The sequence below is a fragment of the Staurois parvus genome, unplaced genomic scaffold (genome assembly GCF_062004578.1).
Source record: "Staurois parvus isolate SC_StPar_1 unplaced genomic scaffold, SC_StPar_1.0 ptg000520l, whole genome shotgun sequence".
In the NCBI taxonomy this organism is placed as follows: Eukaryota; Metazoa; Chordata; class Amphibia; order Anura; family Ranidae; genus Staurois; species Staurois parvus.
Window position 1 is genome coordinate 2,287,027 of NW_028318316.1, and position 15,990 is coordinate 2,303,016.

Below are 15,990 nucleotides of genomic sequence, written 5' to 3' on the forward strand. Positions count from 1 at the left end.
GTTTTTTTTTTTTTGCACTGATCACTGTATTGTTTTTGGGGATGTCAGTGACCCCAAGTCAGTACCCCCCAATATCAGAATGTCCACCGCAGTCCCGCCATAAGTCGCTGGTTGCTGCCACAAGTCCCTGATCGCCACCATAATTCGCTGATCGCTGCCATTATTAGCATAAAAAAACCCCCTAAAAATCCCAGTATCTTTCCCGCCATTTGTAAACACGATAACTTTCACGTAAACCAATTAATTTACACGTATTGGTTTTTTTTTTTTTAGCAAAGACATGTCGCAGAATGCATTTTGGCAGAAATTTATGACTAAATTTGATTTTTGCATTTTTTTTTTACTGGACATGTTTTATAGCAAAAAGTCCAAAATATTGTTTTCTTTTCCTCAAAATTGTCAGCCTTTTTTTTTTTATAGCGCAAAAAATAAAAACTGCACAGGCGATCAAATACCACCGAAAGAAAGCTCAATTTGTGGGGAAAAAAAGGATGTAAATTTCATTTATGTACCATATTGCATGACCACGCAATTGTCTGTTAAACTAGCGCAGCGCTGTATAGCAGAAAAATGGCGTAAATTGCAGTATTTATACCATAGTTTGTAGACGCTATAACTTCCACACAAAGCAATCAATATACACTTATTGGGATTTTTTTTTACCAAAAACATGTAGCAGAATACATTTTGGCCTAAATTTATAACCAACTTTGAGTTTACTATATATTTTTTATAGCTGAAAGTAAAAAATATTGTTTTTCTTCAAAATTTTTGGCCTTTTTTCGTTTATAGCGTGAAAAATAAAAAGCACACAGGTGATAAAATTACACCGAAAGAAAGCTCTATTTGTGTGAAAAAAAGGACGTAAATTTCGTTTGGGTGCAGCATTGCATGACCGCGCAATTATCAGCTGAATTAGTGCAGCGCCGAGTAGCAAAAAGAGGCCTGGTCATTAAGGGGGGTAAATCCTCTGGAGCTCAAGTGGTTAATGGGCTGAAGAAAAAAATTGTCAAAAATGCCACATTCACACAGGTCCTCTGGCCTGTACAGCATGAATGAGTGGGTTGTTCACGTGGGCAGAGCCACCTGTCACACTATGGGGACACAGCAGGATTTAATCTTACAGGTGTGCAGGCGTGGGGAAGTGGCCCTGAATGCTGTCTGTTGTTCAGGGCTGTACACCTGCACCTATATTCCTGTCAAATTAGGACCTGCAGCATTTCCATAGTGTAACATAGGTTGTCTACAAACAGCTCCAAGCGGCTCCAGCCACATAAACCACCGATTCCCACTCTACAGGCCACGTCACCCATGTGAATGAGCCCTAAGACCTCAATTACACACAGAGCTTTATTAACTCAGTACAGGTTTATCACTTATATTTAACAAGAATTTTGTTGGGATTGTGTACATTAATAAAACTTAGTGTATTTTTACCATAAAAATTATTTTGATATTTTCTCTGGAGGTGGGGCCTGTCAGGTAGGCTGTACGGGGCCCCGTGATATTGAACAGCAGCCCTGCCTGTGATGTCTCAGAAGGCTCAGCAATCGCCAATCAAAGCCAGATACCTGCTCCCTGTCTCCACTCAAAAATAAGTGCCAAAACTTAAGGGGGGTGGGGGGGTGTGGAGGAGGCAGACAAGTGGAACTTCCCCTTTTGGGTGAAGTTCCACTTTAAAATCCAGTAATACACTGCCTCACCCTGCTCTGCTCAAGCTCAACTGCTCTATTTTTTTTTTTTTTTAGCACTGCCGAAAATATAGAGGCTGATCTGCTGTTTGCTGACGGCCTAAAGATTTACTGCTGCTCAGGGGCTCTGGGCTTCAACAAAATGGCAGCATCCAAGATGAAAAAGGAACAATGCTGGAGGTAATTCACAGCACACACTAATTTTTGCAGCATAATTATTAATGAGGAATGTACATTCCTTGATAAAATATTTTTTTTTTTGATTATCAAGTTGTCATTGGGAAAACTCCACTTTAAAGGACACTAGAAAAATACTAGAGGTCCCATAAAGTGGGTGGGGTTATATAAGGGTGCACTGGGAGCATTTCCAGCAAACCTTTTATTCCCCAGTGTCCAATCACCTGAAGGTAGCAAGCACATAATACGAATACAAGTCCCATATCCAGCACTGTACAATTAAGAGAAAAGTATTGTGTTAAAAAAAAGGCAGTTCTCCACGATACACTGTGCAGTGGTTTAGCAAACTAAAATGCCACCCACTTAGGGTTTAGATCTTCTTTAATAAAATTTTATATGAGCTGCTGTTTTGTAAACTGTTGGAATAAAAGACTAAAACCAGTTTGTATTTAAATCAGTATTTGAAGGCTGCAATCTCTAACTGCTTGATACCTTGCATAGTAAATTTTGTTAGGCCACTTTTACAAGCTCTCTCTTTTAAGACAGCATTTTAAAATCATTGACAGCAATCCCATGTCATCACTACACCACAAATGAAATGTTACTTTCAAATTTAAAGCGCCAAATACATAAGGCAGTGTTAAAGAACTATCATCAACTCCTGAAGTAGCATTCCAGTCAAATCCTAACTAAATCTAAACTTGCTCTCACCCCTATTCCAACTACCCTGTAAAGGAAAGAGGTCTATGTTCATCTATTCTGAAGGTGCTCTGGTCCCAGTCACATGATTTCTGCTGTGGCAAAGGGAACGTGGTGGTGGTTGGAGGACAACTTTCACTTCTGATCGCCTAGGCGATAGCAGTGGAAGTGAGAGCGGGTACCTGTAAAAATCAAGTACCTGCTTAACCCAACCTCCTCAAGGTGCCAATCCTTATAGGAGACAAAGCCTTAAAGCGGAACTTCCCCTTTTGGGTGGGGCTCTGCTTTAACACAGCCTTGTGTATTGAGCACTTTATTAAACCGTACCCTTTCATTTGTGGTTAACTGCTTACACGGGATTGTTGTTAATGCACACAGCTTCAGCTGCATAAATATAGTGCTCGTTTCGTGGTGTACATGCCTCAGCACTCTTATGAATGAGAACTAAAAAAATGTCTGTCAGAAAAAGAACGTCACATAAAAGCAAGAAACGACTAAACAAATAGTGCTCCTACCTTGCAGACAAACAGAAGTAAGTCAGCATGGCAAGTGAAGTCCATGGATAGGAGGAAGAGGGCAAGCTTCTGTACAACAGAAATACATCGCTCATGTGCCAAAGTGAAAGGAAGTGGTTCAATCTCTGGGCTCTCTTTTGTTGCAGATACTTCAGTGTCTTGAGCAGATCGGGGCCATTCCGCAGTGCGACGCAGCCGTATCAAATCTTTAAAGTGCTGTATGAGGAAAAATGAAAAGTTGCTGAACCGTATTATATTATGCTAAACATAGCAGAATACTAAAAAAAGAAAACCATAAAACTCTACTGCAAGTTTTTAAAGATACCGTTAAAACCTTTATAGTATTCTACTGGAAAAATCTACACCTTCCTACCAGATTTGTAAGGCTGGTTGAATAAAAGCGATAAGCAGATCTTTGAAGCGAGGACATGTCCAGCTAAAGTTGCCAACACCTGCATAGTTTGGCTGGAGTTGACCAATGTTGAAGCTTTATAACCATTCATGCCTGTTGAACTCCAACTGTGTTTATTATCGCTGCAATTAATTTATTATGACTTTGGCGGAAAAAAAAAAAATGCTCTAATGTTCCTTCTTTACCAGCATTTATGAATGTATGTAGTTTATAGACGTATAAGTGTAAAGTCATTCTATCTGCTATAAAATTAATTTATTTCAGCCACTAGAATAAGTATATGTGCGCTTATATACTCCCCTCCAAACGCTGCTTTGGGGAATTTTTTTATGCTCCCGAATGCTGTGCACAAATATGTGCATACATGCTTGCATGTGTATGGCCAAAATACCGTGCAGCGAAGTTCATGGACATAAACAAAAACACCAGATGCTGCTAACAGCAGAATTCATTCTGCTCATGTGCCTGATGCCTTATACTTGTGACCTTGTATGCAATGACAGGGGAGTGAAGGTTGCATTTGTATGCTGTATGAGTGAATGTACTTTTTTTTTCTTTTTTTTTTTTTTAAATAAAACCTCTGGGTGGGTGAAGATGCACAGTAGAAGGAAGAAATGGTTTGAGCAGGGTGTAGACATGTGAGTAAAAGATACCTTATTTCAATGTAAATGCAAAAAAACTTTAAATAAATTTACAAAAAAATATATTTTTTAAGCACCCCGTTACCCTGTGCCAATGGGCACACGTGAAGTATCACCACAAACAGCAAAGTAAGAGCAATCATTTTAACACCAGAGCTCACATTTAACTCTAAACCAGGGGTCTAAAAACTTTCTAAACAAAGGGCCAGTTAATGTTCTGTCAGACTTTAGGGGGCCCGGACTGTGGGATGTCAGAGCAGAAAATGTCCTGGCTTCACTGGGAGTAAACGCCTAGTCTTTGGAATTAGGGGAGGAATAGTACCCCATCGTTGGTGTCAGTGGAAAGAATAGTTTCTCATCATTGATGTCAGGAGGAGGAATTGTGACCCATTTTTGGTGTCAATGGGAGTAATTGTGCCCAATCACTGGCATCAGTGAGTGAAATAGTGACTTTTCATTGGTGTTAGTGGGAGGAACAGGGTCACACCATTGGTGTTAATTGGAGAAATGGTGCCACATGGTTGGTGTCATTGGAAAAAATTGTATCCCATCACTGGTGTCAGTGAAGAATTCTGCTCTACTGTAGGTGTCAGTGGAATGAATACTGCCCAACTGTTGGTGTCAGCAGAAGGAAGTGTGCCCCATTGTAGGTGTCAGCAAGAGAAATAGTGCCACATTGTTGATGTAATTGGGAGGAATAGTGCCCCATCGTTGGTGATATTGGGTGGAATTGTATACTATCATTCGTGTAAATGGGAGGATTTGCACCCCATTGTTGGTTACAGTGGCAGGAATGATGTCCCAATATTGGAGTAAGTAGATGGAACAGTGCCCCAAGTGCCAGATAAAACCAAGCAAAGGGCCACATCCGGCCCCGGGCTACAGTTTGCAGACCACTTCTCTAAACAGATAACCTGCAAAGGTTTTAGAGCATCGCCTATGGACAACTTCAGTACTGTAGAGTATAGAACTGCGCAATTTTACATCTTGATATGTTTGGTATCTATTACACAGCAGATCATCAACTTTTATATTTTAAAGATTGAGTATTATATTGTGTGCACTAAGATTAATTTAAGTACCATTTCCAGAAAATTTGCGTTTGATAAATAGCTGCAAAAATATCAGGCAGCAAATAACATTTTACTCTCCAGGGTCTCTGCTTTCCCAAAATATATGTTTGGGATTTCCAAGTAATTTCCTAGCAGAAAAAAAAAAAAAAAGCTGCTTTTAACATTCATTTGAAAAATGTCAAATGGAAAGTGATTAACAGAAATTTAATTATTTACATAAATAAGAAAAACATGTTTTCTCTGGAGATAATTCAAAATTCAGCAAGTTCAGCAGGGACCAGCCAAGTGTGGATACATGTACGGGCAGGGAGGTGGTATAGAAGTCAATCTAGCGCCCTGTCAGAAGGGAGGATTCTCCCATCTGCATCGAGGCTGTGGATAAGGGATCCAACTCATCCAAGGGATGCCTTAGCTTCATGAGGCGTGTCTTTTTCTTGGTGGAGCAAATTGCTTTGAATATACAGACATGTAAATATAAGAAGTTTAAGTTCAATCATAAGTCTAGATACACAAGGAAGAGACTTGTAAGAAAACCTGCAAATACCCTAATTGTTTAAAAACTGTTTATTTGTTTGTTTTTTTAATCTCTTCACCTTAGATGTGGCTTGCTTAAGTTTTGCCTGTTCCACCAAAAGCTTGTAAGATGATCCCTTGTTGCTTTGTATTTTCTCCTTTTCAATCTGCTCAACTAAAGCCTTCTGTTTTGCCTTCAGTAGGTTGAGTTGCTAGAAGAAAAGTTAATTTATTAAATGAAATAATAAACGCACTTCAGCGTTAACTAGAACAAACATCTTTATTCCATGACAACATTAGGGAAGCATAAAGCATTTGCTAGGTCACAAGAATGTTTAATAAAGGCAGGTAAGTCAACACTTCCAAATAAAGTGGTTAAAATATAAAAAAAAGTTGCAGGGTAACTTTTTAAGATGATTAATACACTCACTGGCCACTTTATTAGGTACACCTTGCTAGTGTAAAAAAAAAAAAAAATGTCCCCTACACCATTACGCCACAGCCAGCCTGAGCCGCTGATACAAGGCAGGATGGATCCATGCTTTCGTGTTGTTTACAGCAAATTCTGACCCTACCATCTGAATGTCGCAGCTGAAATCGAGACTCATCAGCCAGACAACATTTTTCCAAACTTCTATTGTCCAATTTTGGTGAGCCAGTGCAGCCAATTGCAGCCTCTACTTCCTGTCTTTAGCTGAAAGGAGTGGCACCCGGCGTGGTCTTCTACTGCTGTAGCCCATCTGTTTCAAGGTTTGACAAGTTGTGCTTTCAGAGATGGCATTCTGCATATCCTGGTTGTGTGGTTACTGTTGCCTATCATCTCAATCCGGTCTACCCATTCTCTTCTGACCTCAACAAGGCATTTTTGTCCACACAACTGCTGCTCACTGGATATTCTCTTTTTCAGACCATTCTCTGTAAACCCTAGAGATGGTTGTGTGTGAAAATCCCAGTAGACCAGCAGTTTTTGAAATACTCAGATCAGCCTGTCTGGCGCCAGCCTGTCAGGACTCATTCACACCATGGTGTTGAGACAAGTTTTTCTGCACGTGTTCCACAAGAGAACAAAATCAATTGTTCTCTATGTGAACTGCTCATACCACAACACTAGCATCATGTGCAAATTATGCAAATCATATAAAACTCATTGAAGCACGCATGAAAACGTGCAAGTGAAATATGCATGTCAAATTCCATCAGTTTTTCTGCTCGTATGGTGTGAACGAGGCCTCCAAATCACTTAAATCTCCTTTCTTCCCCATTCTGATGCTCGGTTTTAACTTCAGCAAGTTGTCTTCACCACGTCTACATGCCTAAATGCATTGAGGTGCTGCCAAGTAATTAGCAATTTGTGTTACCAAGCAATTATAGAAGTGTACCTAATAAAGTGGCTAGTGATTGTATTGCGTGGGAATATATTGATATCCTCTGAATAGCGCATAACAGAACATTAGAATGTATATGGAATGTTTTTTTAATAGATTTCAAACAGAAAACACTAATTGCTGAAAGCAGATTCTCCATTTCACACAAGACATAGTAGGGAAAGTGTAGTTGCTCAGGGCAACAGAGATCATCCTTTTTGAGATGATTCTAATTTCAGGGCCATATACGGGACAATAAAAAAAGAAGTACAATACAGCACAGAGCACAACAAATATTTGGTTAGCAGTGAAGTTACAATAAAGTCCATTTAGATATCAGGTATCAGTAAGCTGGCAATAGATGATGTGATTTTCTTCCCTGCAACTGCGGGTTGCAGGAAAGAAAATCCATTGGTTCCCCCATCAACGCAGTCAGTTTTGATGGGGTGTCCCTCTCACAGAGCTATTGTGTTCTTCTTGGTGGGAGGAGCCATCCCTGCCAGGAGAACACAGTGATTATTGCTAGCGGCTACAGCCCCTGGCAATAATTGCACGAAAAATCTGACAGGCTGGTTGTACTTAAGTTGTACAACAATTGAATTGGCTAGAAACAGACTGCCCATAGATTATTTGAATCTAGGCAGGTTCCTGCTGAATTGGCCAGGATTCAAACCATCTATGGCCGGCTTAGCTTTACTGATGACTCCTTCATTACAGTTATACCATTGTTGCCTTTGTATAAATTATAGGCTTGGAATGCTAAACTATCCTATAGGCTCCCTATATAGGGTTGATACTGTAGGCAAACTGGTAGCTTTTGTTTCAACTATCTATTGTCACATTTTTGTCCAACAGGTGAAAAAAATAAAAAAAAATGAACAGATCATACTATGCTACAGAAAACTATTAGTCACACAATAAGGGATCTTCTCGGTCTCACTGCTAGCAAGGTACATAGAAGGTAATTCCTATTTTGCTTTCTGAACTTCTACTTTCACAGTCCCATTTGAAAAAAAAGCCAAAGTATACCTGAAAATTGTTTTAAAAATTATTTATTACATTACCTTTTTTCGTATGGGAAGAAATCATTGCTGACTGCTAGCATTTCTGGATAAGTTTGGTGTAAGGCTGGCCATACTCCATGTGGATGGGGGAATCCCTACCGTGGAGCTATTGTATTCTGCCAGCAGGGAGGCTTCCTTGCCACCAGAATACACTCATTAGCACTGATAAAGCAAACGTTTTCCAACAGGTTGGTTGTACAGAAATTGATTGAGAGATCTACTTCTGTAAAACCAGCCTGCCCATAGATAGATCAAAATTCAGCTGATCCATGCTGAACTGGCTGAATTTCCACCCATCTATGGTTGGCTTAAGTCTGTCCCAATATAGAGGCTTAAAGGAGAAGTATGGGCTTTTTTTTAACTTTATCCTACTCCCTGTGAGGGGAAGGAGGAGTGTAGACAGCACAGAGCCGACATCAAACACAGGAGAAGGAAAAGACGAGGATCCAGACAAGATTGTCGGCATAAGAATCTTAAGACTAAAGCCACTCCCACAGGTATTAACATTGTTTTTAACAGAAAGGGTGAACTTCTCAGAGGGCTTGAAATAATTTTATGTATTAGCAGCTCACAGGGAATAGGATAAAGCTAAAAAAGAAAACCCATACTTCTCTTTTAAGACAACATGAGCTCCAACTCATTAGCATATAATGCTAGAAGCCCAATGAAGAAGCCCAGCTTCTAAACCTTCAACCCTTTTTTAGGACAGGTCATGTTCAAATTTGTATTATAACTGTTCATAGAGATCTGCCGGCACAGTACAGACAGAGCCAAATATGTCAAACACAGCCTCATCCTACATAAAAAAAAAACTAAGTAGGATTTTTCAACGCTGGAGATTCCAGGGGAAAAAAAAAAGACATCTAAAAAAGATAGCATGCCATTTTAAAAGTTATTGTTTGTGAATTGGTTCATGAAACAAATATAAAGTAGGTGTTAACCAAATTTGGCAGCATAAATGCAAATACGCCTTAAAATAGAACTATGGTCAGGATATGGACATTCAGAATTATGAGCAGTGATCTCCCATAGTCTGTAGAGATTAGAAGTATGAAAAGCTGCCAAATTAGTGGGAGGGAGTACTAAGCCCTAGGGTATAGTAAAAGTAAAAAAGAAATTTCACCTACAAATTTGGAGGATGGGTCAATGAATTGTAAGCTTGGTTGTTTTTTTTTTTGTTTTTTTTTAGATTTACGGCTTGTCAAGAATATGCAAGAACCGGAATGTCCATCACTCAGACATAGTTCAACTTTAAAGAGTTAAAAAATTCCAATAAAAAAAAAAAAACAAGTATGAACATAATATTTAGGAACACAGGATGGTGTTTGTAAAATATTGTACAGACTTGTTAACCCGTACAAATGACACTTTAAAATAAACATACATCATAAATTCTGTACTTTTATAATCACACACTAATATATTCCACACCATACAGATTACCTGCTTGTGGTGAACCAACTGTTTCCTGATCTTCCTGGAGTATAGCCTATCCAAACTGCTGCTTCCCTTAGACGATCTGTTTAGACTCTGTGTGTGCAGGTTATTGTTAATGAAACTCCACTGGTTCCCTACGCAAAGGAATTTACAATTAAAACACACCAAAAAATAAATAAATAAAATACCACTAAACAATTAAGATTTAAATCTCATTCTGAGTGATGCAACCTCTTTGCTACTTGCCTCACTTTAAACAACTTAAAACCAAAATGATGTGACTGACAATGGGTTAAATAACACAACATCTTGAAATTAACCAACATTCACTATGACTTCTCTCCTGTCCAGGTCATTTTTAGGTTTTCACTGCTGTCACACTTTGAATGACAATTACTCATTTGTGCAACAGTGTACCCCAATGAAATTGTTATCATTGTTTGAGACAGACAGAGCTTTCTTATGGTGGTATTTAATCACCACTGTACTTTTTATTTTTTTGCTAAATAAAACAAAAACATTTTTGGGGAAAAAAAAATATTTTTTGCAAAAAATCTTTCTTCATAAATTGAGACAAAAATGTATTCTACTATGTTTCTATGGTAAAAAAAAAAAAAATCAGTGTATTTAATCTGTGAAAGTTAAACACACTTTGGTAAGATTATACAAATTATGGTATATATTTGAAAATTGATCCAATACTGATAGTGAATGCTTGTCTAATTCTTGAGATCCTAAAATGCCAGGACAGTACAAATACCCTCCTAATAAACCTTTTTTGGAAAGTAGACAGTCCAAGGTATTTAGTAAGAGGGATGGTGAGTTTTTAAACAATAATTTATTTTGTCACACGTTTATGAAGATAAAGTTAACAAAATTAAGAAGATACTTCTAACACACATCAAAGCATAGTTCGAATTACACCCCAAAACACATTCTGCTACTCCTCCGGAGTATAGAGATATCACACATGTGAGACTTTCATAGGCTAGCGACACAGAGACCCCAAAAATCCAAGGAGCACCTGGTGCGCCGGCAATCGGGGACACAGTCAGTGGTGCTGCGGGAATCAGGGACAAGCGTGTGGGGGCACCCCTTACTGCAAGGAGGACTGGTCTTTATTTCTTCTTTTATTTTTAAAACAGTGAACAGTTTTTGGTGTGGTTTCGGTGCGTTTCTTATAGACATCAATTGGGGGGTGTGTTTTTGGTGCACTTTTGAAAACATGTCCTACTTGTGGAGAGATCTAGGGTCTATTAGACCCCATATCTCAAGATCGGTTTGATCAGATGCTTGTTCAAGCCGGTAACAGCTTGTTTACATGAACCAAAACCGGAACTGACAATCCTTGTTGCTTCCTGTTTCTGACGTCATACAGTGGGAGGAATAACATCAGTTCCTTGCACTATATCCCAGGAGCCAGATGTCACCAGTCACATCCGTTATTGGGGTCTCCGATAGCAAGGAAGAGCCTGGTAAAAGCGGAGGAGGCAGGGGGCAACTGTCGCATGTAAAAGCAATCCAGCAGCTTCTCAGCCACTAGAATTACTTAGTCTGCCCTATAAAATTAGATCTCAAGCACAGCTGCCAAATTGAAATAATACAAGTCCATTTTATTAATAATACTTCGGTGGGTACATAAAATGTCCTCACTTTTATGTTTTCTGTTGATCAACTCATTTTTGGATGTGGTATCATAATGTGAGCCCACTTATAAAACATTACTCAGGTGCATACTCATCAAGGACTGGGCAGACTAAGAATCACAGAAGTCACAGTCTGTGGCTAATGACTTCAAAGCCATCAGGGTCACAGAAAGATCATATAGAGAATGTGCAGAAGGTATGCAGTGCACTTGTGTCCTCTGTGGTCAGTCAGCAATCTAATACCAGGGTGATTTGGGCCATAAGGCCTTATATAGCAGTAGTAAGAAGCTAAGCCGAGAGGGCAATGGATCCAGCCACACTCAACGGAACTAAAGGGCACTTGAAACTAAAATAGCATAGACTCTAGGAGCAAGGTTAACGTGATTCCACTACGTCACCGTGAGGAAGGGACCTTGCGTGGCCACAAAACGGTGACTTGCCCTACTGATGTGACATTGAAATGATAAAAGACAAAATATATTTGCAGAGTGTTGACGATGCCTCGTTTTATGACAACTTCAGGCTCCAGATGCCAAAGCCATCAGTAAACACACGCAGCCCTCTAGATTTTACAGTTAGCAGCAGCTCCGTGGTATATCAGGTTTTATTGACATTGTCCAATGCTCTTGTAGGTGGCAGAATAACCCAAAGGTTAAAGGCTGTGTCCCTCAAGGGACTACAATTAAAAATATATGGGTTACCAGAGAGGACTACAAAATATTCATTGTATATAAAGAAATAGAGAAAAAAATTAGCACTCATGAAAATATCTGCTCTGAAAAAAAAAAAATATGAAAATTATATCAGTTGTAGGGAACTTTGGCACTCCAGCAACTTCAAATCATATGCGGCATCACAAAATCGAATAGCCACAGGTATGACTTCCAAAGGCAGTAGCATGATGGGTTATGTATTCTCAACACAGCTGGAGTGCCGAGGCTGCCTACCTTAGTCTTTATTATGGAAAATTAAGAGCACACAGAAGAATTTTCTCAATATTAATATGAAAAAAAGAAAGAGCTATCTACCCCACATGTGGGTACAAATGTCTAATTAACTGCTTACCTGACATGAACCGTTCTCTATCCTTTCCATTTAAGGGCTTTTTTGAAGCTGCAGCTTCATCCTCTACTGTTGCAACATAATCCAGTAAACGAGAAACCAGCATGACCACCCAACTTATCATAGGAATGTCCAGGACCCCTACAAAAGTATTCAAAGATTATTGTAGGAAACAAAATGTTTTCTACCTTACAGCACATGTCCAAAACACAAACAGCTACCTCAAATGCCACTAAGAAAAAAAAAAAATGGATTTTAGTGTTTACCATAAAAAGCTTTCATTGGACACAAATTCAGCCAGTCATGGTTATACACTCACCAGCCACTCTATTAGGTACACCTGCTCAATTGCTTGGTAACACAATTTGCTAATCAGCCAATCACACAGCAGCAACTCAATGAATTTAGGCATGTAGATGTGGTGAAGTTGACTTGCTGAAGTTCAAACCGAGCATCAGAATGGGGAAGAATGGGGATTTAAGGGACTTTGAATGTGGCATTGTTATTGGTGCCAGTCGAACTGGTCTGAGTATTTGAAAAGTACCAGTTACACTTACCAGTAACAGTGTTCCTAGGAAATCTTCCAGGACAGCACACCTGAGAGATGACTAGCTCCACCTGGCAGGTAACACAAGCAACAATTGACAGTGTAAATTCCCTGCCCTTCCCTCCACTCCTTGGTTATATAAAAGAGTATCCTTCAAACTCTGCTGCACGAAAGGCAATCTGTCTTGAAATAACCAACACCAGACTCGGGCAGGAAGTAGGCCTGCCATCCTGGAAGATTTCCTAGAAACACCGTTACTGGTAAGTGTAACTGGTACTTTTCTCTAGTCATCTTCCAGGATGGCACATCTGAGATAAGCAAGAAATTCAGGCCTACCTTAGTGTGGGGTTACTGCCTGTAATACTTCCCTGCCAAACGCCAGGTGATCACAAGTCTATCCTGTAGTGTCTCACGAAGGTGTCCTGGCTTGCCCATGTGGCTGCTTGGCAGATCCAGGAGGTCGCTAGCGCTCTAGTAGAGTGAGCCATCAGGTGAGAGGGTACTGAGACTCGTGATTGCTCATAAGCTAAGGAGTCTGATCTATCTAGCTATTGTTGGCTTAGATGCCTGCTGTCCCTTCCTTGGACTGTTAAAAATTAGGTGACTTGACTTCCGAAAGTCACTTACTCTGTTCAAATATGTCAGTAAACACCATCTGACATCTAAAAAAATGAACTCTTTTCCTCTTCATTCTTAGTATTTTGACAAAAAGATGGTAGGACAATCTCCTGTGTCCTATGAAACCTTGAGGTCACCTTGGGTAAATACAGAGGGCCCTGTCTAAGCACTACCCTGTCCTCTAACACCATCAGGAAGGGTTACTTTCTCCCTGGTCCGCAGAAATCTCTTAACCAGGGGCTCCGATGCGAGTCTTTGATCCAAAAAGACCGACAGTGCCACCACCTGCACCTTTAGGGTACTTATTGCTACACCTTTATCCACCCCTGCTTAGAGAAAATCCAGGATCACCGGGACCATGGGGAGGAAATCCCTTGTTTCGGTTACCAAGCAGAAAACTCCCTCTGCACCTTGGCATATATTTTTCTGGTGACCGGTCTCCAACAGAGGAGATGAGTGTATCACTCTCTCCGTACACCCCCTTTTTCTAAGGATCTCCCTTTCAAAAGCCAAGCTGTTAGTCAAAAAAACTCCAGATTGGGGTGCTGAGTTGGCCCCTGTAAGAGAAGATAACACCTGACTGGGAGACACTGTGGTGGAGCCACGGCCCACCTCCTCAAGGTGGTGAAACCAGGCTTTTCTTGGCTATGATGAGGCCAGCAAGATCAGTCTGCAACCTGATCGGGCCAGCTTCTGGAGTACCTCCGGGATCAGCGGCAGAGGGGTAAAGGCATATGCCAGCTCGAAATCCCATTCCTGTGCTAACACGTCCAGGCCTTCGGAACTCTGTTCCCAAGCTAAGGAGAAATACAGTTTCCCCTTCCTGTATCTTCTGCAGGCAGAAAAGTCTATCTCCGGACAGTCAAATACCTGACTTATCTGAAAAAAGACCTTGGGATTGAGTTCCTACTTTCCCTGGTGCACGGTCGGCTGAGAAAGTGTGCTTTCGTGTCGACCGACCACTTTATGTAGACCGCTGACACCAAAAGCACACTGCTCTTCGCCCACCTAGAATCTCTTACACTAGGTTCAGGAAATTCCAGGATCTGGTGCCCCCCTGATGATACAGGTATACCACGATCTACATTGTCTGACAAAATTTGGATGACTTCTCCCCTGATTCTGGCTGCAAAGGCTTTCAAGGCCTGACTTACTGCCAACAGCTCTCTGCAGTTGGAAGAGGTCCCTTTTTGATGCGGCTCCCACGGATCTTAGGCTTGTTGGTCCTCTAGATGAGCCCCCCAGCCCCATTCACTTTTGTCCGTATTTACTCAAACTGGGTCATCCCAAAGAGATCTTTGCACTCTCTGGGAGGGAAACTCTCTCGTCCAGCGACTCCTCTTTCCTGTTCCAGGAGGATAGAAGGAAGAATTTAAGCTCCCTGGAATGCAATTGTGCCCACTCCATGGCCGGAATGCAGTACTTGGTGCCGTGAGACTCCATAGACCATCAGATTGCTAGGTGAGGAATTAATAAATTCACTGAATGTGTAACAAGGCTACTACCTCTGCCAAGACCTTGGTAAATATTGTTTAACTGGCCGCTAGTCCAAAAGGGAGAGCTGGGAATTGCTTGTGCCTGTTGCTCTGCTCCTTGAAGATGACAAAGCATAAGAAGGCTTGGTATTCCAGGGCAATGGGAACGTGGAAGTAGGCGTCCCTGAGATCAACAGTGGCCACAAAGACTCCTTTGAGCAGATGCTTCCGTACACTGTAGATACTTTCCATGTGGAACTTCTTGTACTGCAGGAAACTGTTCAACTTTTTCAGGTTTATGATTAGGCGGAATTTGCCTGAAGGCTTCAGGAATCACGAACACGTGGGGATAAAATCCCTGTAACATTTGGTCCGCTGGCACGGTGACAGTTACCTCCTGCTCTGCTAGAATGCTGATCCCTACCAAGGGACCCTCTGTCTTTGTCCTGTCTCTGGGGGGATAAGTCAGCACAAAAGGTATGAGGGGAGGAGAGAGAGAGGAGAACTGCAACTTGTATCCCTCTGTCTTACCAACTGCAGGATGTATGGGCCTGTCCGTAATCTTCCCCCACTGTTGAAGGGATTTGGACAGCCTTCCGCCCACCCTGAGATCTATGTCATTTGGGGTCCTTACTGGTGGTTTTGGAGCCAGAAAAAAGGAAACTTCCTTTTTGTCTCCCTTTGTTAGCCCATTTTTTAGTGGAGTCTTTCCTAAACCTTTGTTGGCCCTGATAAAAGGGGGCACGAAAAAACTTCTTCCCCTTATCCTTTCTGGCTTTGGTAGGGTCCAATCTTCCTCCTGGGAAGCGATCCCTCACTTGAGGAACGGGAATCCATCTCCCTAGCTGTCAGGGCTGTCTCAAAAAATCCTTCAGAACCGCCGATGTTTCTTTCCCTGACAACTTGTGGATACACTTGTAACAAAAAGGGTCTGATGTGGTGTTGTGGGACCTTATCGTTACAATAACCACACCTTTTGGAGTGGTGAGGGGGGGCTTTAGCTTTAGGTGTCTTGTGGGCGCTCTCTTGAGGCATTCCACATGGAACTGAGGAGAG

At 41.0% G+C, this 15,990-nt stretch overlaps 1 protein-coding gene across 6 annotated transcripts in view; it reads right to left on the bottom strand.

Annotated features, from left to right (window-relative positions):
• BIRC6 (baculoviral IAP repeat containing 6) overlaps nucleotides 1-15,990 on the bottom strand; it is a 407,575-nt gene that overhangs the window by 237,617 nt on the left and 153,968 nt on the right. For 5 of the 6 annotated variants that reach the window (XM_089690190.1, XM_089690188.1, XM_089690192.1 and 2 more), the window contains exons 32-35: nucleotides 12,298-12,435; nucleotides 9,593-9,720; nucleotides 5,802-5,933; nucleotides 3,083-3,298 (exon numbers count right to left, since the gene is read on the bottom strand). In XM_089690190.1, the coding sequence (XP_089546316.1) occupies nucleotides 3,083-3,298; nucleotides 5,802-5,933; nucleotides 9,593-9,720; nucleotides 12,298-12,435 (614 nt within the window). The remainder of the gene's footprint in view (nucleotides 1-3,082; nucleotides 3,299-5,801; nucleotides 5,934-9,592; nucleotides 9,721-12,297; nucleotides 12,436-15,990) is intronic. The other variant, XM_089690191.1, reaches the window with a different exon arrangement.